Genomic DNA, 21,728 nt, shown 5'->3' on the forward strand with positions numbered 1-21,728 from the left:
TAAAAACTGTATATATTCAAGGTGCACGACTAGGTGTTTTGATGCCCCTATGCATTGTGAAATGTTCACCACAGTCAATTAAAATATCCATCACCTCACAGGGTTACCACCCTCCTTCCCTCCCTCCCTCCCTCCCTCCCTCCCTCCCTCCCTCCCTCCCTCCCTTCCTTCCTTCCTTCCTTCCTTCCTTTTTGTGGTGAGAACACTTAGATCTGCTCTCTTAGCAAATTTCAAGTGTCCAAAACAGTATGTGAACTGTGTCACCTCAAGTGGCTCTTCCATTTCTTTCTGACACTTGATTTCTCACAGAGTGTAGCAATAGACTAAGAAAGTGAATTAGTGTTAAGAATATATACATATGCATTTGCCCTTGGAAAGCAAGCTATGCCCACTTTCTTGAAGGGTTTCCACGGCCGGCGGTGTTCTTTAGTGTTAGGAGATATGCATTTACGAGGAGCACAGATTAAAAGCACATCACACGGGTGTTCTCTCTAACATAGGTCACACACAACGTCACATCCATCTGCTTTGTTTTATGTAAACAGTCAATATGGAAATGAGATAATCCCATGTGGAGGAGGACCTAGTGACTTATAAACTCTCAAGCCCTTCAACCCAGCAGTTTATTTCTGGGAATATGTCCTACAATACGCTCTTGTGTTTGGCACATGCATGTCACAGCAAAAGAGCGCCAGGGAAGAAACTGGTACCAAGGGCCCGTCCAAGCACCGGGGCACTGGACAGCAGAGAGAGAGGGGGAAACATGGTTTTCAGGATGTGCCACCCAATGCTGGAGAGTCCCTTGGGTGGTAACCACTGGGAAATGGGGGGATTAAGCGTGCAAACAATATTTGGTTTTTTTTATGCAAACACTCTGGAAGGAGAAGCAAAAAACTCTTTTAGTTGCCCCTAAACAAACAAACAAAAAAAGTGATGGGCTGGTGAACAGGAGTGTGTGTGAGCGTGTATATGAGTCTGTGTGTGTGTGTGTGTGTGTGTGTGCGCGCGCGCATGCATGTGGTGTGTGTTTGCATACCTGGTACCTGGTGTGTATATGCGTGTGTGAGTTAGGAACACAACCCAGCTCTTTCCTCCCCCTGCTGTCTTTGTTTCCTGTGTGTCTCCTTTACTGCTCTCACAAAACACTTCACTTCTGACACGTCTGGTCACCCAGTGTGCATGGGACTTTTGCCCACACCAAGCAAGTCTCCATACCAGCCGGGCGTTCTACCCTGTGTTCTGATGCTGCCTACCTGGAGACAGCGTCAGATCCCACAGGAAAAAGGCTCAGCCCCACGAGATTGCCCCCTTCAGAAACCAGTCGCAAGTCCAGGTTGTCTGTCACCCGTGCTTCTGACCAAATGGAGGTTCTCGTGACCCCCTCCTTGGGTCGATTAATTTGGTAGAGGGCGTCACAGAAGTCAGGAAAACATGCTTCTGTTACGGGCTTATTAGAAAAGGGTAAGACAAAGGACCCAGATGAACACGCAGATGGAGAGATGCGGAGGGTGGGGCCCATGGAAGTGCCACCTCCCAGGTCCCCGCGTGCTCACCCACCCGGAAGCTCCCCGACCCTCACGCCATTGGGGTTCATGGAGGTTCCTCACGTAGGCAGGTTCGCTCATCAACTCCATGGTGAGCCCTCCTCTCTCCTGGGTGGGACTAAAAATTCCCAGCCTCTGACCATGGCTTGTCCTTTCTGGTGACCAGCCCCCATCCAGGAGCCATCCTGGTGCCCTCCCAGAGTCACCTCAGCAGAACAAAGACACTCCTCACCCAGGGAAGGACCAGGGTTTCGGGAGCCCTGTGCCAGGAACTGGAATCAAAGACCAAACATTAGAAAGAACCAAAGATGCTCCTAGTGATTTTATCACTTAGGAAACGATAAGGTTTCAGAGGCTTTGTGCCAGGAGCTGGGGGCAGAGACCAATATATACTTTCCATTGTGTCACAGCGTGTGAGTGCATATGAGTGTGTGTGAGTGTGTGTGTGGGCGGACTGGGGGAGGTGAGGCCTTGTACTGCATACCCTCTGTTACTTCCTGAATTCTGATCTATTCGCGTATATTAACTCTTCGAGTGCTTAAATAAGTACAACTTAAATATTAAGACAAGAGCAAGTGCCTCCCGGTCACATATGAGACCATCCTGCTGGAGTCGAGTCGCGCATGCACGTGTGGGAAAACATCAAAAGCCATTCCACACTCTGCTCAACCTCAAAAACTCCCTACTTTAGTTCAGAAAATGGTGACAAATATATTATCACTGAAACAAAGGCAAGGCACTCCATTGAAAGTTTAAGGAGCGAGTGAGTCACTTGCAAGTACAAACAGTCCCCGGCCGGGAAGCATGTAACACTATTGCAGGAGCTCCTGGCACCGAGACCAAGGTATCCAGCTGCAGACACAGTCAACCAGGCAGAGCAACCATGCAGGGCGAGCACAGGACCCAGGCTGCCTCTCGGAGGAATCCACGAGCCAGGACCGACAGGACAACCCACGCAGGGACAGCGACCTGCAAACAGGGATGTGCAGGAAAAGAAACCTCGCCAAGATCGTCTCAGGAGAAGAAAAATGACCATGAAGCAGACACTGACTTTCTCCAGCGTTAACTGGGTGCAACATTATCAGATCACAGGACGAGTCTTTAACTCTGGGTGTGTGCACTTACACAATAGAAAGTTCGTGAGCTTAATTGTCCGTCCTCGTATATGTGGACATTAGCACGACTCCCAGATTCAAACATCATTTTCCCATTACAGCCTGTTACACAGCACGCTCGCACCTTTACACTGAAAACTCTGCTCGTTTTCACTGCCATGCGGTGACACCCTGTAGCAGTAGGGAGTGTGCAGGTCCCAGTGACCCTGGCCTTGTTGCGTGACTCCTACCAGCTGTGTGACGTGGGGCCAGAAGCACACCCTCTCTGAGCCTGTCTTCTCACCTGCCAATCGGGGTTAACCCAAAGCTCCAGGTCCGGACTGATGACATAATGCATCAACATGGGGGACGCAGGCCTGCACCGACATGCCCTGTACATGGCGGACCCCAGGCGCCCAGGCCCCCTGGGCAGGGGGGTGCCTTCCCACGGCCGAGTGCACAGTCCCTTGACTCACCGCACCGGTTCTCGTCCTCCCCGCTGGGGCAGTGCAGGATCCCGTCACACCAGTGAGAGGCACTAACGCAGGTCCCCGAGGAGCCACACTCGATCCCGGACACCGAGCACTTGTTTTCCACTTGCAGAGACAGGAGGGAGATGCCAGTCAGGCTGAGGACCCAAGGGAGCCACCTGGCACCCCCAGAATTCCGTTGTCTGCCCCACATGACAGAGGGAAAAACCTTCTCCCCTTAATTTGAAAAGGAGGGGAGCTGTCCTTGCTGCTCACATATCAAAGGAACCAGGGCTGGGGGCTTCTTCCAGGGCCAGTGGGCAGGACTTCCCGCCTTGCATTTGGACAGCGCTCCACTTTCTCTCTGCCCCCCAGGTGACTCCTGTGAGTCAGCACTGCCCCAGGCTGATGGAAGAGGCTGGGCTGCGTTCAAGGAGGTGGGGGGGAGGGGGCAGGGCACAGCCAGCCTGAAGCAGCCACTGCTGGATACTGTGATACAGGAGTCCAGGCGTGGCCCCCAGATGGGGAACCTGTGCTCACGAGTGCCAGGTGGCACCTAGTGCCCCAAACCACTGGGTGAACTCAAATGCTTCTCCCAGCATGTGTCAATACCACACAAGTGGCACAGGACTGTGACGACTCACAAATTAGGATGAAGCACGCAACCCACATGAGGTTGCCTGCTTCCAAGAATGGTTATTCATGCATCACCATAACTCAAGAGAAGCAGAGAAGATGGCTCGTCTTGTAAGACAGAAACTTCAGCAAGGGCTGTGGGAGGGTCCCACGCCCAGCGAGCAGGGCTCCTGTACGCGCGGGCACCTGGCAGCCCGCCTCTAGTAGGGCTCTCTCCTGCTTCAAGGGGGCCACTCCGCACTTACTGAACTTCCAGAGCAAGACGGCGGCCACCACTGCTCCCACGAGGACGGCCCCCAGGGAGAAGGTGATACACAGCGCTTTCTTAGTCTCTGAGAAAAAGAAACGAGTTTACAAGTTAGTTGCAAAGTTTTCTTTGAAGTCACGCTCTTAGATTCAATCCACTACGTTTATAATATAGCCTATCAAGAAATAATAATTTCTTATGCACTTAAATGTGTGACTTTGAATGTGAAGAACGTGTCCTGGAGGAGCCGTGATTGTTCCAGAGCACTAAACTTTATGCTTTTTGGAGAACCAAAGCGGGAAGCCATGATGTGAAGCAACGTACACTAAAGTTAAGCTCTCGGAAAAAAAAAAAAAAAGTATGGTCTTAAAAATAGAAAAAATGAATGGTTATGTAAAAAATTGGCTGAAAGAGGAAAAATATCTTGTTTCAGTAATTACGTGCATAAGCAAAACAACAATAAGTTCCCCCAAACTATTATCTCCCCACCAGTGGCACTCAAGGCAAAAGAATAAATTGTCCCACCCAAGGCTATTAGTGAGTGGACACTACAGACCCACACTGTCCCATTCCAGCCACTAGCCACATGTGGCTATTTGTACTTCAATTAATTGTGGCTAAATGGTGTTGCATAGTTATGCAAATTCCAGTGCTCAGTGGTCAGTGGCTGCCACACTGGACAATGCACATGCAGAAAGAACATTCCTGCTGCTCAGGAAGGTTCTGACAGTGGCCCTTTGGTCTGAGGGCAGGAACATTTCAGATAAGAAAAAAGGCATTTGGGAAAGGTCACCGATGTTCTCTAATCGAAACAAACCGACATGCCACTGTAGGTCGGAGCGTAAGCCAAAAGTTGTATCCAGGTCTGGAGGACAGTGACAGAAACCCCACCCCCAGCAACTGATCCATGGAGGGCAGCCCCAGCCCCAGGTGCTTCTGGGAGCTTACCTTGGAAGGAAGGTGAAGAGGTGGAGGAGACACAGGGAGGTGGACATTTAAATGGACCTGCCATCCATCCCTCTTAATTTATACAGAGGACACCCAGGCCGGACAGGAAGAGCGTGGGGAGGCCTGCTGTACCTACACGGGCACATTTGTGCTTTGGGAAGTCAGCCGGGGCGAGAAATTCAGCCCTGCAGTCGATGGACCAGAACTGACCCCTCTGCTCAAAGCCACGCCTCACATTTCATTCTCACATTCTGCTAATTCCACAGTCTGTTCTCCAACCCGAACAGGTTTAGGAGCCACCTGGAGAGCCTGATAACCAGTTTCCTGGCCGCATCAGCAGAGATTCTGATTCAGGCGGGGCAGCGGGAGGATGAATTTGCAGTTCTAACAGGCTCCCAGGTGAGGCCAGAGCCAAGGTCTGAGGAACGCCAAGTGGCTCCCAGCCACATTATCAGAACTCGCCAAGAGCGATTATTTCTGAGGCAGGCAGGGTGGAGTCTCGGGGGCAGCTCTCCCAGGAGAAATTCCAAATGGCCAATCTGACCCGTGGGCCAAGGATAATCTCTTCATTGGGGCGACTTTCCTGTATGTCATTTTATCTAAGATAAAAGAACTTGCCAGGACAGTTGGGGAATATTAGATTAGGTGATGTTACCTGACGCTCAGTGGCAATCGGAGCTGCTCTGGGCAGTAGGGACCCCTGGTTTTACCTTTGGTGGACAAGCATCTTGACTTGCTGGTTTGCCACTGCGTCTATTGTTGAGTTTAATGATAACTTACTATTCATTTCCCTTCATCATTATCAATTTAGTCGGCTGGTGATTCAGCCCTACCGTTTCCAGTGTCGATTATTTGCGTCCTAGGCTTGTTGACCTTCAATTCTCCAAAACCCAGCTGTGATTCAATGCGAAACACCTATGACTTGCTAAAGCAAAACAGATACCTTAAATCCAAAAATGTCCCTTGTACTCCTGGTGGGAAAGCTTCTGATTTGTGCTAGTTAAGTAACTTGCAAAATACTGTCAAGGTTCTGACAAGGCTACATGTCGCATGATTCCAACTGCATGATCTCCGGGAAAAGGCAAAGCTATGGAGCCAGAGAATAAGAAGATCAGGGTTGCCAGGGGTTGGGAGGACGGAGGAAGGGAGAGATGACCAGGTGGAGCACAGAGGATTTTTAGGGAATGAAACGGTTCTGTACGATACTGTAACGATGGACGCCTGTCACTATACATTTGTCCAAACCCATAGAAGATACAATAAAGAGTCTAATCCTAATTGAAAACTATGGACTTCAGTTAATATGGGCTCAGCATTGTAACAGATAGAGGCACCACAGCAAGATAAGATGACGGGAAATTTTGGGGGCGCGGGAAGGTGGTATACAGGTGCTCCCTACATTCAATTTTTCTGTATGCCTAAAACTACTCTAAGAATAAGAGTATATTATTTTTTTTAAATACTTCCAAAGGCCAAACATTACACTTATAAAATATATTTGTTTCTCTATGTTATAAGCCAATAAAATACTCTAAGAATAATACCACGGTAAGTTCAGTGAGCTATGTTTGAGTTTAAAGGGCAGTTTTATAATGAAAAATCCTATGTGTAGGCTCATGGCCTTCTAAGAATAACTGACAAGGGATTTATAGATCCCTGTCCAACTGCCTGTCTTTACCAGTTTCTCCCTTGGAAAAGTGGAAACGTGGGAGTCAGGAAAACGGGCTCTTTCTGTCAGCTGGGGTTGGATGGTCACTGGTATAAGTGCCACCCATTGAACGTGCTGACCTCAAGAGGAGACCCCTGGCTTCTGACCACTGTCCTCTTTGTTTAGGAGGTGGGTACCACTGCCAGGGTTCCTTAACCCTCTTCACCTGGCGTCCTTCCTGCCACCATGACAGACTAAGAGTGGGATTCTCAGCCTCGGCACTGCTGACATCTTGGCTGGTCATTCTTGGCTGTGGGGTGTCCTGCGCTCTGTAGGATGTTTAGCAGCATCCCTGGCACCTACCCAGGAGATGCCAGTAGCAACCCCGCCCCCCCGCCGAGTTAAAAACAACCAAAACTGTTTCCAGATAAACATCCCTGGGGGTCAAAATCGCCCCCCATTGAGAACCACTGGTCTCGACCTATCCAACCAACCACCAGAAAGACATCAGCGCAATTTCCTTGAGCAGAGAGAAACTAATAGAGGGAAAGAGAGAGCCAGGAAAGGAGACGGGATGATGAAGGAGGAACGCAGTGGAATAGAAAACGCGGGAATAAAAGAGGGTGGAGGTTGAGAGACAGAAGGAGCTGGCTGGAAAAGCTGTGTGTGAAAGGTGAGGGGAGCAGACGCAAGTGTTGGGACAGAAATACAGGACTGGCAGTGCTCGTTAGGAGCTGGGGATGTCTGGGGAAGGATACAGAAAGGGGGCTTCAAATAGTACAGGTATTATTTCGATTCTGTATGCTGTGGTGGTGGGTACATGGAAATGCACTCTGCTACTCATCTTCAACTGCACAAGTATGTGTATATCCCAAAATAAGACCGAAAACATTATCAATAAAATGTTCATTGGGATAGCCACTGTACCAGTTTTGTAATTGGACTAGTACCAGCTGTACTAGTCCACTGCCGTGCTAGTTCTGTCTGGGCAATTCCTAACACTTAAACTAGCCTGCATCAAAATTCAGAGGGTGTAAGGAGAAGGGGTCTGGAAAGAAAGAAGACAGAGTGAGATGCAAACAGGGGAGATGAATGAGGTATAAGAAAGATGGAATTAAGTGATAAGCGAGGGCACGCACCCTCGACCTCTCAGCCCTTCTCTACATCCAGCCACAAGATTGTTAAAGCCAAGAGAAAGTCACAGAAACTTCTGGGCCATAACCACACCAGCCGCTTCATTCACTGAACAGAAAATCCTTATGGAGCACCTGCAACCTGACTTGTGGTATCCAGGGAAGTGCCACAAAGAAAGATCCGTTTATTCCTGCATCGGGACTTTACCAATTCATTCAAGATAAACCACGCAGGCAAGAAACAGTACAGAGACGCCCATCTTGAAAGACCATCCTGGGTGGTACAGGCAAAGCTGGGACCGGAGAGTTAAGGGAACGTGAAGACCTTTGCAGCCCAGGGATTCCCGCAAGTCCCTGAGCAGGAGAAGACACTCAGCAGCTGACAGATTTGACACAGCAGAGGGAGCGGGGAAAGGCACGTGAGACAGACCAGCCCCAGCCGCCCAGCATGGCTGGCCACAGCGGGTGGGAACAGAGCCCACTAGAGAAGGCAGACCCCAAACTCAGGTTCCATTGTAGGAAATAAACACAGAAAGTGTCCTACTTGAGGTACACAGCGTCCCCGACGGGGATTTGGGCTGCGTGTGGATGGCAGGTGTCGAAGTGTGCGTCATAACCCTCGGGGTGTACTGGGGTACCACGGGCGTGTAGTACCGGGCCGGATACACCGAGTAGGCACTGGGGGCCACAGCAGGCCGCGGGGGATAGAGGCTCTCGGGCTGGTATCCATGGTTTTCGTAGTAAGGTCCAACACCTGGTGGTGATCCCTAAACAATTCAAAAGACAATGAATCCTACGAAACCGTAGTGACCCTAAAGGTTAAATGTAGACCCCACTGCACTCAGACACGGCATTAGAAGCGTGCTGCAGACCCTTTTAAGGTGCTTATAATCATGCCAAATGCTGAACTTATCAAGAATAAAAACTAACCAGAATTTCCAATTCACTGTCAATAGATTTTGCTTTTGTTTTTGTGCTAGTCATTTTTTTTTTATTCCGGTATAACCGACACGTAACATCATATTAGCTTCAGGCGTACAACATAGTAATTCAATATGTGTATGAAAATTATGAAATGATCACCACGGAAGTCTAACTTCTATCACCACACATATTTATAAAGAATTTTTTCTTACGATGAGAACTTTTAAGACCGACTGTCTTAGCAGCTTTCAAAGATGCAACCCAGTCTTGGTAACGACAGTCCATCATGCTGTAATTACTGTGTTTCTCCAAAAATAAGACCGAACAGGAAAATAAGCCCTAGCATGATTTTTCAGGATGACATCCCCTGAAACATAAGCCCTATTGTGTTTTTTGGAGCAAAAATTAATATAAGACCCGGTCTTATTTTCAGGGAAACACAGTACATCCTCGGGACCTAATTATCTTATAACTGGGAATTTGTACCTTTTTGACTCACCCTTAACCTATGTCACCATTCACTTTTTTCTTTGTGACATAAAGAAAAAGTAAATGGCATACAAACCATTGAAATTTAGTTAAAAAAAAAAGCAAATAAAGAAAAAAATGTGTCAAAGTCTGGGAATGAGTCCATACCCTAGGCCTTGAGAATGGGGTGCAAAGTTACAAACTAGTGATACCAGAATTATAATGAGAATAATAATAGCTGACACTGGAGAACTCACCTGCTTTCATGACCTTGAAACGTGACCTTAACCACTAAGATGATTCAGGAGCAACTGATACACCCATTTTGCAGAGAGCAAAGTGAGCGATAAAGTCAGGAAATTGACCTAAAGGATCACAGCATGCACGTCACCATGCAATTCCTTTTCTGTCCCTCTTCTCTTGTAGAATCACATCACATTTACTCACTATATCTCATTAATGAGCCGGTACCTGGTTTACAAATGGGGGCTGCTAAATTCTGCCTAAATAAACGTCTTTATACAGCACAAGCATTTGTGTGGAGTGTGTGGACTTCTGTGGCTACATCCCCGCGAGTGGATTTTCGGGGTGCAAAAGTGAAAGGGACTGCCCCAGCCATAGTGTTTTATTCTCAGCACCACCCTTGGGCTGGTTTCTACGTTCTTAGAAAGCCCTTCTCCGCTCTTGCCACTTAAAAATTGCCTCTCCAGGCCTACACTTCAGGACCCACCCCTCAACCCCCCAGCGGGCCACTCTGGACCCTGCCGACCCGCAATCTTCTCCTGCTTCAGCTCCCCTCAGTCCCACTGGCTGGGAGGCCACTCGGCCTCTTATCAGTGTCTGAGGTCCCCCTGCAAACCTTCTTCCCACTCATTAATTTCTGCCCTTGTTTCTTGTTGATTGTGATCTCAGAGAGGACCAGTATTCTCAACGGAGGCAACTTAATGCTTAGAATTTGAAATGGAGCCACCAGGAAAGTGATTATAAAGAAATGAGCCAAATGTGGGCTCCCAGAGTTAACTTTTGCTTAATAACTCACCAGTGCTCTCCTTCAAAAGTCCAAAGATTGTAAGTCTGAACCCAAGCAGCAGGCAGAAGGAGAAAATGACATGCAATCTCCCATCTAAATGGGGGACCAGGGGCAGAACCAGCAGCACGTGTGTCAGCCTCTATCTGTAGCATCTGAGAACACGCCATCCCACCCAGGAAAGGCTGCAGCAAGCACAGCCATTTGTCCTGGCGGATTCCCATGTAGCGGATTTGAAATTCAAAATGAATCCAGTGAAAATATATACCAGCAACAAATAAAGGTGGGGGAGCAAGAAGTCTGTTTTCCAGATACAGGGTCTAGAAAATGGTTATTAACCGCACTAAATGCACTTATTCCCAGGTGTAAGGTGAGTTGGTGAGATATGATGGGGGACATGCATTTGCCTCCAATGGGGTGGGGTGGGGGTACGGGGGCGGGTCCAGGAAGAGACACAGCCAGCCCAACGCCTCATTCAATCATGACCTGTCCCTGTGTACCTGTAAGTCAGGCTACAGGATGGTCTGCTGGCCCACGTATCCTATACACTCTTTCTTCCCCAGGACTTACTCCCTCTCAGCACCATCCTGCCTCCATCTATCCCCACACAGAGCCCGATCCTGGTCCCCTGCCCCACCCCCATCTTCAGAGCAAGAAGAGAAGAGATGGAGGTGAGACGTTCATGTCCCCACACCCACCCAACAGCTCTGAGACTCTCATGGGTGCAGCTGCTGGGTGGCCACACCCTGACTCCTTCTGCTCTCCTGTAATCTAGGGAATGCCCTGACCAGCCTCCACGGAGCACACACAGTCCGGACATATGGTCCTTAACAAGGTGACCAACATTGTTAAGGGCCATGTGATACACCTCAGGGAATCACAGAAGAAATAAGGGGACAAAGAAAAGACCCGGAGGGTAATAATTCACCACTTACTGAGTTTAAAGCCATCCTGACTTTATCAGCAGCATCAGGTAATGGCAGGTATTTGAAACCTTCAAGACGACCTAGAAGAAAGAATGACAAAACTGTAATATTTCCATATCAGTTAGTTTCTAAGAGATAAGTAGAGAAAGAACTAGAAGGCTGTCTAGGTGACAGTCACCTCGCCCCAGAACGAACAGCAGCATTGCCTTTTCACCTCTACCCTCTGGCTCCCACTACTTGTCACACTGGAGCCTGGGACTCGCTCATAACTCAGAGTTCAGGGCTGGCTGCACCCACACAGCTCTCACAGGGGGCCAAGTCCCCCCCCACACGCCACGTTACCACAGGAGAAACCAGGGATGGGACACACCCACACATGCACCCACCACGTTCAGCAGAAGCTGCAGACGGACAAACACGTGGGGTTAACTCCCAGCAGCGCTACCTCCTGGAGGTATCCCTGGGCAATAACGGAACCTCTCTGAATCTCGGACAGACACAGACGTAGTAATCAGCAGTGTCTTGTTTGACTGAGGCTTCAACGAGAGGTGCAGGCCGACAGCTCAGTGCCAGGCACCAGTGACAGTGGGCGCCATCGGAGGCTCCCTCGCTCGCACCTGCAGTGCCCACGGGGATGGAAGTAGCCGCACACCCTGAGCAGGGGGTCTAGAACTTAGTACCAGAGGCCACACCTGACTTTTTCAGGAAGCCATATGGACTCTCCCAATTCTTAACAAACACATATGTTAAAAAGAAAAAAAAAAAAGAAAGAAAAAGCCGGAAAACACATTCACACTGACCCGCTACTCCATTTACCAGCCCAAATCTAGAAGAGACTAAAATTCAGATCTAACCGTTTCGGTGGTTTCTAAGGTTAGCAGTACTGAAAAGAAAGCTCTGGTTCATTTGTTCACGGACCTTTGTGAGCGGTTCACCGTAATATCAAGAAGAGCGTCAACATGGAAACTCGGTAGGAAAGCCCCATCTGACACCACTCTCCCTCGCAGGAGCAAATGAGGCCGTTTACCCGCCCTCCCCTGCTGTCTGGCCATGACCAGCAAGTGTTTCGGGAAACAGCCTTTGCAATCATCCGTCCACAAGACTGCATTCCCAAAGAGAGAGCTCTGGGCTTCGAGGCTGGCCAGGTCTGGTCTGAACACTTTCCACCTGGCAAACGGCGGCAGGCAGCGTGGCGTGTGGGTAAGCCCGTGACCTCTGGGACGAGACCCTGGATCCAGACCCCAGCTCAGTCCCTCACTAGCTGTGGCCTGGGGCAAGTCGGTGAACACTTCTGTGCCTCAGTTTCCTTGTCTGCAAAAGGCAATAAAAGTAGTACCCACTACAGGGTTGTTGGTACGAGATGAGATGAAACTTGGAAAGCTGTTAGTGCCTGGCACACAGTAAGTGCTACATGGATTTTTGTGAAATAAAAAGAAAGTGATCATAAAGCTCACAGATGTGGAGCGGCCTGCTGGGGGGAGGGGCTGATGGCAGCATTTGCATGTCTACAGACTTGCTAGCATGAAGCCCCCCAGCTCTGAAAATCCAGTGAAGCCAAAAGCAACAGAGCTCGCTCTAGGACACCACTGCTTGGCTGTGTCCTAAACAACATCATTATTTGACTCATTCAACTAAAAATAACAACAACATGCTATGAATGAAAATATGAATATGGTTTTTTCATCTTGGGAAACCTCGTTGAACCGGTCATCCCCCAGAACACACCAGATCATTTATTTACGACTTCATGTGAAGTTAAAATATAAGAACCAGTTCATATTGACAACGTTGAGGTGTTTTGAGATTAAAAAAAAAAAAAAGTCAACACCTTTCTGGGGAAGAGGAAAGGGAGGGATCACTATGTAGAAAACACATACACACACATACGTATCTATGCACACACCACTTAAGCCTGTAAATGGTGTACCTAGCACGTATTAATATACCTTTTCTACCTCTGCTCTGTGAGGAGAGAGTGAGCGAAGACTTGACATCAGCAAATAAGCTCCACTCCCCTCTCGTATAAGCAGGAAAAAACTTGTCACCTTCCTAAGATTACTTTCAAAAGAGTCCTGGCCTAGCGAGCAAATATTCTCACCCCTCTGGTTTGTCTGCTCTCAGGGCCTGTGCCTCCGAGCTATCTCACCAGCTATAGGTTTGGGTGAAGTTTCAGGAAATGAAAATTCGATCCCACTGGCGGCTTTCCCACTTGAGGAGCGCTCTGAAAGGAAAGAGGAATCGATGCTCAAAATCCAGGCTTCCTGTTCATTCAAGATCCCTAACAGGGAGACAAGGAAGCCTGGAAGGGAAGGCACCAGGGAGCACGGCCATGAATTATCCTGTAGAAGCCCCAGGACCCAGAAGCAACGGCACAATATCCTATCTCATCCAGCGATCCCCCGGCCCACAAAACCTTAGAACGGAAAACACCAAGTGTGCCCAGACTAGCTACCGCGGACAAGAGGCGTGCCGCCCATAATCTCTCTGGCAGAAAAGAAAGGAAGGGAGAATGTCTCCATGGAACTGGGTCTGAAAGGAGACCCGGAGGTCACACTGGATCCGGCTCCTCTTCACAGCTGACGTGTCCACACCCACACAAGACAGCAACTCTCTAACTGGTTTCTGGAAGGAGCAAGGCGAGAGAGGCCACACAGTGCCACGAAGGTCCCTTCCTGTCACTGACGGGGCACAGATGGTTGTCCTTCCTTCCGGAAAGCCAGCCACAGCGAAGCATGTTTCCTTTAAGTGGCAGAAGAGTAAATGTGCCACTGACCCCCTGACCCCAATTTGCTGTCCGCCAGCTCCTGCTCCACAATTGTCCCCATGAATCACATGACAGAACACGGCCGTTTCGGTCCACTGTGGGCCTTCCTTTCAGGGAGCTGAGTCACACCTGAGTCACTTGCAGTCGTGCCGTGGAGTCCTACCTGCACATCAGGACATAATGAAGCTATATCCAAACAAGAACGGTCTCTTCTCTTAGAGTCTTCCCTCTCGAGATCTCAGAACACATTTGCCAAAAACCACCAAATGAATGCAGATGAACTCACAGAGTCCCATGCAAGGTCAGGGGTGTCCCCTATCAGGAAGGCTCCGCTGACTTCACCACGCACCACCATGCCTGTGCTCGCTCCCACGCAGACGCCCTCTGGGTGCCTCCAGGAGGCGAGACAGGTGAGACAAGGTGTGACAGGCTGATGAGCCCACCCTCCTGGACCTCAGATTCTGTGTCCCTTCTTCAAACTCCAAAGCAAGCAGCACCAACACACACTCCCTAGCCGGTCAACAAATGATGCATGACCCCTCTCGTGCCTCAGCCGCTGCACAAAATCACACTACAGAAACAACGCTCATTTCCTGTTGGGGAAATCGTGCACTGGTAAAGTTAAGAGACAGTAGTAGATTTCAATAACAGTTCAACATAAATAGTAAGTAGAAAGAATAGTAATCAGACAGTGACTGGAGAGAGAGGTGGGGGAGAGAGAGACAGGGAGAGGGAGAGAGAGAGGCATCGCCTCAGGAGAGGTATTGTCTGCGGCATCCAAGTTTCTTTTCTCTATGAATGCCTCATTGTCCCAACGAGATTACAAACTTTTTAGGGCAGTAATTGGGTCTGGTCCTTTTTTATTTTTTTAAATCTAGCTTTGTACCACACAAAGAAACCGTTCCAATATTTTTTTGAGTTCCAAAGGCCAAATGAGTAAGAATGAAATGTAAGAGAGAGACAGAGATGGCTGGAAAGCCTGCACCTGGACAAAACCAGCCTCCAAGGTGAGGTCACGGTGACCCCACAGGTCCAGGTGGTTAAACTGACTGCATGTCTAATGGGACAGGCAGGCCCAGGTCCCTGCAGGGGGGCACATGCAAAGACCACTCACTGGCTTATGTGTAAAGAACTTGCCCCAGTCGATCTGTGAAATGGGGACAATAAGTCAGCAAGGCTGTTGCCGCGATGAAGGTGGAAGTGTCCCAGCACTGCGCCCAACTTGTGCGGAGCACACAATAATGACACAATGAGCCGCTACGATTCACCTTCCAGTATCTACGGGGCTGTTATGTGGAGAAGGGACTCAGTTTACTCTGTGTAAATCCAAAGGGGAAACCAGGATCGAAATGGTCAGAAATATCAGAAAGGTGGGTTTAACTTAACCCAGGGCAACCAAGTTTCCAATGAGAAAGGTCAGAAGTCACCTGCGTTGCCTTGGAAAGAACACAGTTGCTCAAACCTAAAGATGTTTGATCCAATAGTGAAGACCGCTTCCCTAGCATATTCTAGAACGGAACTAGGCTTTTGCCGGGAGACCAGACGTGATGATCTTTTATTCTCTGCGGTCAGAAACTTGAAGAAAGAACTCCAGACCCACGGTGCCTAGAAAGCCCAGGCTCCACGTGCACGGTTCAGATCAAGGGCTGAAACGAGGTCAAGTGCGGTGCTGTACCAGAAAGGGCCCTAGGAAGGCAGTGACCTTAAAAGGAACCTGACACTGGGGCTCAGGCCACATACAAACAAGCAGAATAAACGCTGGGCTTCGTTTTCTCTTCCACTTCATCTCTCATTTGGAAACAGTTTTTACGAAGTTTTTACGAACGCCCCTGCCATGGCCATCGCCTCTTCCTCTCTTCTCCGTCCCCCCCGAGCGCTCCCATCCTTTGTCTGTTCTCCCCGGGCATGAATGTCCAGCCTTCAGCCTCCACAACTGCAGGCACGGGGTGCCCTTCAAACATCTCATCCTCCTTACCCCACTTCTGCACTCACACGCCCTCCTGCACCCCAACCCCTCACTGATGCCTGATGGCTCACTTCTGTCCATACACACAAACCAAATGCCTGGAGTTTTCACCTAGAGCAAGTCTTTTCCTCCTCCTCCCCCCCGGCTCACCTCTAATAAGAGCAAAAGCTTGCCTTTCGGTCACCTCCCTTCTTCAAAATCCAGTTTACAATTCAAGTAACTGCTCACAGCCCCCCAGAACAATCAGTATCCGCCTTTCTCCCAGGGTGCCTCTATTGCTGCCACTGACACTTCTCCATGTCCAGTTCCTCTTCTCCAGACCATTGTCCAGCGGCTGGGAAAAACCAGGTCCCAGGCGGGGCTCTTCTCCTTTCCTGACCTCAAGTTCCTCCTCTAACCGGTCTTGCAGAGTTGCCTGTGTAATCAGGTGAGCCCTCTGCTACTCCTGGGGACTTCACGTGTACGTGGGGCCAGGATGTCAATGGAACAGGGGCCCATGGCCTCGGGGGGCTTGCAAGCCAGAGCTCCCCCTAGATGACCTTTGGGGCTCCCCAACCCCAAGCCAGGAATGGGCTCACCAAGCCCAGCCCAGTGCAGATCTCAGCTCTTCAGGTCTGTGACTGACATCCTTGCACCCCACCCCCAGAGGCCACCTGACTCATCCTGGGGCAGACCCAATCTCAGGGGTCGCTGGCAGGCACCTTGGAAAGGAAGGTGGGGCCAGGAAGAGCAGCAACAGCTCAGCAATTGTGGGAGGTGGGACAACTCTGGGGAATCCAGAGCAGTGAGAGAGCAGAGGTGGGAAAGCCCTTGGGGTCTTGAATGCCCCCCAGACCCTCCTCCCCAGCAGATCCAGCCCAATCCTTAAGTAACCCAAACCAACCAGCCACTAAATCGACCCAGTCACCTTTCCTTTCTGCTTCCATGCCCAAGGCTCAGACCAGAGCAATAATTTCCAAACCTGGAATTTTCTGGAAGGTTTAGGAAAATAGATTCTCCACTCTCAATGTGTGATGAGATTGGAAGCAGAGCAATGACCCCCCTATTTTTACAAACTCTGCCGGGACTCCTGCCACAAATTTAGATGGAAGAGTGACAGCCGCCAGCCCAGGGTCCCGGTTTACGTTTGCTGGTGGACTGCCTCCCTCATGCCCAGGCTGGACCCAGAGGCACAGTCAGCACACTTATATGATGACCACAGCTACTGTCATCATGTCCTTGTGTGTCTAGGCTTCATCACCTACAGGACATCTCACCAGCATCATCCGGGGGAGTCAGCCCTCCCCCCACTGCCCCAGCGAGCAGTCCTGGGCCTTCTGCTCCGTCACACTGGAAGTGGGCAGCACAGGGCCCCAGGCGAGGCTGCCACCAGGGCTCCTCTGTCAGGCAAGCCCCTTTCACACGGGGACCTCCGGGGCCTGTGCTCAGCTTCTCTTTCTCCTCCTCTCTGGTTTCCATACATTCTAGTGGACATTCTACATTCCATACATTCTGGAGGAGCCCAGGAGGAAGGAAAGGTAAGTGACAATATGTACCGAAGCCCAGAGCCAGATGGATGGCTTGCCTCATCCATTCTCCCTACAGGACCTCACAACTGCATTCAATATGTTACAAAGAACTTTCAGTGATGTCTGTCTGGAAGAAAGTGCCACATCCACGTTTGCTGTTATTATAATACCAGTGGAGCCAAATTTGCTCCTACAATTAAGGTGACTGAGCCCAGGGCGGGGCAGCCAGGGCTCAAGGTGGCAATCTCCAAGGCGGCTCCAGCAACAACACAACCCTGTTACAAGGCTGACCTTGAGGGTGTCACTAAGAAGGAAGTTGCCGGGGAACAAACAATTGTCCAAGCCGAGAACAAAGGCCCACGCTGCCCATCAGTTGATGTTTTTGAAAGACAGGGAGGGAAGTCTTCAGGGGTCCCGGCCCAGGGGACTCCCCCAAGTCTCCACTGAGTGTTTGCTTGCTCAACGGAGCCCCTTCCTTCCACTCTAACCTCACTGGCAGGTTGGTCTGCTGGGGTGGGGGGATGGAGGCAGGTCCCACTTCTGGTAAAGCTGAGAGAGCCAGAGCAACTCTCTAGTGAATTCTTGGGGGGCTCCTCCATCACCTGGCCCACCAGCCACCCACTCCACCCCTCCCTCACTCAGCAACTGCAGCAGCAGCAGCAACTGCGGGCTAGGAGACGGGCTAGGAGACGAGGCTCCCTCAGTGCCTGAGCCCCCAGATCCTGGGGCCTTGTAAGCTCTCCCAGCCCCCACCCTCTGTCCCGCGGAGGTTGGCTCCATTCTCACTTCCTGGAGAACCTCCCGAACCTCCCAGAATTAGTCAACAACACTCCCCTCACTTTAGGTTTTGTAAGCACCTTGAACTCGGCTCACAGCCTTTGTAATTTCCATTCCTAGAGGGGTTCTTGACAGCAGTGAGTGCCAGGAGCGCAAGGATCAGCGCACGCAGTGCGTGCTCGGTAGCTTAACCCCAGAACCACCGCGCGTGTCTGAGGCGAGGAGTGCTGTCACCCTGCCCACCCGCCGACTCTGGCCACCGTGCCGTCCTTTCCCTCCCAAACGAACCACTAGGATTTCTCTTGACCAGGTCCGTTGCTTGTGCATCCAAAACGGGATTCGAGGCGACCGCGCTGTGCCGGGGGCGGGGCGGCTCCCTGTCGCATCGGGTCAGGATCCCGGCACCCAAACGCTGGGCCACAGGCCAGTACCGGCAGCCACCCGCAACCAAAGCCTCTGAGACGTGGACACACAAACGTTGGGGCGGTAAAGCAATTCTGCCGCAGGACCCGTGCGGCGGGGACCGGGGCGCCCACTGCCAGGCTGGTGCGCTTGGCCGCTCCGCCACTGTACAGAGTCCCACAGGACCGCGTGCGGTGGACCGAAGCGCCCGGGTGTCCGGCCTTTTCCCCGGCAGGGAGCGCCCGCCCATGGTCCAGGACCACTCCGCCCGACCGGTGCCTGCGGGTGCCCGGTGCCCAGGTGGCCAGCCCTGATCGCCGCCTCCGGGTCGCCGCAATGGGGCCCGGGCTGCGGGCAGTCCTTCCCCCTTGGCCGCCGAGCCGTTCGCGCCTCGCCCGGGGGCCGTCCGGGAGCCTGTCCCCGCCGTCCCCGCCGTCCCCGCCGCGCCGGTCGTATCGCTCCCGGAATCTCAGCGAGTTTCCAGTTTCTCCCCACTTCGGGAGGTAACCAAGGAGCAGAAGGAGTTCAGGTAACACTCCGGGGCTGCAGAGATTTTCGCGAAACAAAGAAACGGATCGAAAATCCCCCTCTTCCTCGTTCCCGGAGGGAAAAGGCGCACCCCCAACCCCCCGGTCCCCAGCTCCGGGCCGCAGAGGGCAGGTGGAGCAAGAGCCGGTTCCGACCGACGGGATCCACCCGAGGGACCCCGAGGCACCCTCTTCTCCGAATAGGCCAGGGACTCACCAGGCCACCTGCCCCAGCCGCGGGATGCCCCGCCACGGGGCCGCCGGGGGCCTCCGAGCGCCGCGCCAAGGGATCCCAGGCACAGGGTACCCTCCCAGCTCCCACGGAGGGGTTTCGCCGGGTTCAGCCCCGCGCGTCCCGCACCTGCCGCGCTCACGCTGCGCACACCTGGCTTCACCTACTGTCACTCCCTCCCAGCGCCCGGGCAGCTGAGGTCGCTCGGTCTTGCGCGGGGATCCCGAGCCCCAGACCGGGCACAGAGCCGCTTACCTGCGCCTCGCTGGGCCCGGCGCTCCCGCCCCTCGCCCTTCCTCCTCCTCCTCCTCCTCTTCCTTCTCTGCTTCCTACCGAGCTCACGTCTTCTTCTGCCCGGCGCGGGAGTCCTCTACCCTCCCCGGATCTCGCTTTAATCCCGGGAGGCGGTATCCAAATGCTCAGGGCGACACCCCCAAGTGCAGGTCCCGGGTCACCTTGGGCAGGGGGAGGGGACGAGCCTGAGCTGCGGCTCCAGAGGGGCGGGTCCGGGCAGGGCGGGGGCGTGGGGGGAGGAGTTTCCCCAGGGAAAGCCCGGGACACGCTCCTGGCCCCCGCCCCCGGCAACGTTCAGAGGGATCTTGAGGGACACTCCCCGGGCCTCGTTCCCCCGCGGGCAGTTAAGGGCTGGGGAGGAGAGCAAGTCCCTCCCCGCGTCCGTTGGACCGCGCCTGTCGCGGCGCTTCGAGCCCGAGGACTCGATTTGGATCAAGGAGGGGGTTCCGGGGAGTGCTGATCGAGACCCCTGTGAGCCCCGGAGCTGCTGTTTCGCGAGCTAATGTAGACTGCCGGCCCCGGCCTGGCCCCCCGGGCCCGCTGGTCTCCGTGCTCCTGGCGAGGACCCAGGAGTCGGCCCGTGGGGACCAATGTCCCAGGCACTGGCACCGGAGGACGCACCCTAGTCCTCCTGAGCGGCCTTTCTCTGCCTTCAGGTCCTAAGTCTCCACCCACCCTCCCAAAGTTCCCAAAAGTGGCGCGAGGACTTCCAGCCCACCAAAGGTGAGGGACGGGGGATGACGAAGAGGGTGAGATGAACCTTAGTCCGGAAGGTGTGGCTTCCCCCCAGTCCTTAAATGGCTCTTTCCAACGCTGTTTGCAATACACACAGTGAAGTGAATTGCTTTAGAATAAGGTGGCGAAAACCTAATTCATTCCAAATTACGTTTTGCCTTGGCTCAGCCCTCTTTCCTCAGCACGTCTCCCTGGGCGCTGGATTTTCCTAGCAAGTTCTCCCACCCTCTCCTTTGGCCCTCACCCTTGGTTCCACAACAGGGGACTGTCCTGATTATGCCCCAGTCCTACCCATCTCTCATAGGCCACTGGTGGTCAGGTTGTCCTGAGCAGAAGACCTGGAGGACTGTCTTTAGCAGGTAGATCAGGTCCAGGTGTCTGGTGGCTCTTGGCTTATTTTTGTTTTGAATAGTGTGTTTGGAGACCCCCAGGACTGAAACCATTGTTCCACCAAACCCCTAATGTCCACTGCACACCAGCTGGTTTGTATCTCTACATTCAGGCCTCAGGTTGTGGTTATTCTCTCAACATTCATTTCCCCTTCTTTTAGCAACTTTCTGGAATTTTTCATGGAGTATACACATCTCCCAGGAGCAGACCACTGGCTTGGGGAGCCGACTCCCCCCCCTCCCCGTGCAAGAGGGGGCATGGGGTCAGTGTCCGGCTCAGCAGCTCAACTGTATTCTCTGCCAGAATTCCTGCTTCAGGAATGGACATACAGCCCACTTCCGGCCAGTGAGACACAGAAGAGAGGTTTCTTGAGGCTTGGGGGAATATTTTCCACTCTTCTAAGGGAACTTCCAGAGCCCTTCTTCCTTGTGTTTGGAGGAAGAAGCAAGTACTCTCAGGATTGTTGGTTGCCATCTTTCCACCATGGGGAGCTGGTACCAGGATAAAGATTGCTCCTCCATCAAAACCACAGCACAGAGATGACCAGAAACCCAATTCTTCTTGCCATCATGGAACCACTGAGTCAAAACAGCTCTGAAGTTAAGTCCCCTTTACCGCTTCTTTCATGAATAGAAGTGGACAATCAGAATTGTTTACCAGGGGAAGTCGCTGGGATACAATGAAAACAAAACAGTATGATTCTATGTTAAAAATAAGCAACAGAGTTCTGTTCATAGTAGCATGGCAGACTAGATATCCTGAAATAATGCTCACACTACAAAACTGTAAAAAAGCCTGGATAGAAAATATACTGTTGTTGTATCCCTTATAATTACAGCTGAATTTGCAAGAAAACAGGAACTCCTCAGACACAAAAAGTGAATTGGGAGCATATATCCAGGGAACTGAAGAAGGAATCCTAATGGAAGGTATCTGAACTCCTCTAACCACTTTTAGTAGTGCAGAGTTTTGTGGGCAGGGGTTGGAAGTGGATGATGAACACAGTCAAAGGCCTCAGCCAGCTGGAAAGGTGACTAAGATACCACCATGTCAAGTCAACACCCAAAA

The 21,728-nt window shown here is 51.6% G+C and overlaps 1 protein-coding gene across 3 annotated transcripts in view; it reads right to left on the reverse strand.

Moving 5' to 3' along the window:
• TMPRSS2 (transmembrane serine protease 2) overlaps positions 1–19,710 on the reverse strand; it is a 33,853-nt gene extending 14,143 nt beyond the window's left edge. Inside the window, exons 1-5 of one of the 3 annotated variants that reach the window (XM_033088813.1) lie at positions 19,575–19,710; positions 11,075–11,145; positions 8,265–8,487; positions 3,990–4,076; positions 3,115–3,234 (exon numbers count right to left, since the gene is read on the reverse strand). In XM_033088813.1, the coding sequence (XP_032944704.1) occupies positions 3,115–3,234; positions 3,990–4,076; positions 8,265–8,487; positions 11,075–11,089 (445 nt within the window). In that variant the 5' untranslated portion in view covers positions 11,090–11,145; positions 19,575–19,710. Of the gene's footprint in view, positions 1–3,114; positions 3,235–3,989; positions 4,077–8,264; positions 8,488–11,074; positions 11,146–19,226; positions 19,246–19,496 lie in introns of those variants that run through there. The other 2 variants (XM_033088803.1, XM_033088817.1) reach the window with 2 other exon arrangements.
• Positions 19,711–21,728: the final 2,018 nt, after the last annotated feature.

The sequence above is a fragment of the Rhinolophus ferrumequinum genome, chromosome 2, assembly GCF_004115265.2.
Source record: "Rhinolophus ferrumequinum isolate MPI-CBG mRhiFer1 chromosome 2, mRhiFer1_v1.p, whole genome shotgun sequence".
Classification (NCBI taxonomy): Eukaryota; Metazoa; Chordata; class Mammalia; order Chiroptera; family Rhinolophidae; genus Rhinolophus; species Rhinolophus ferrumequinum.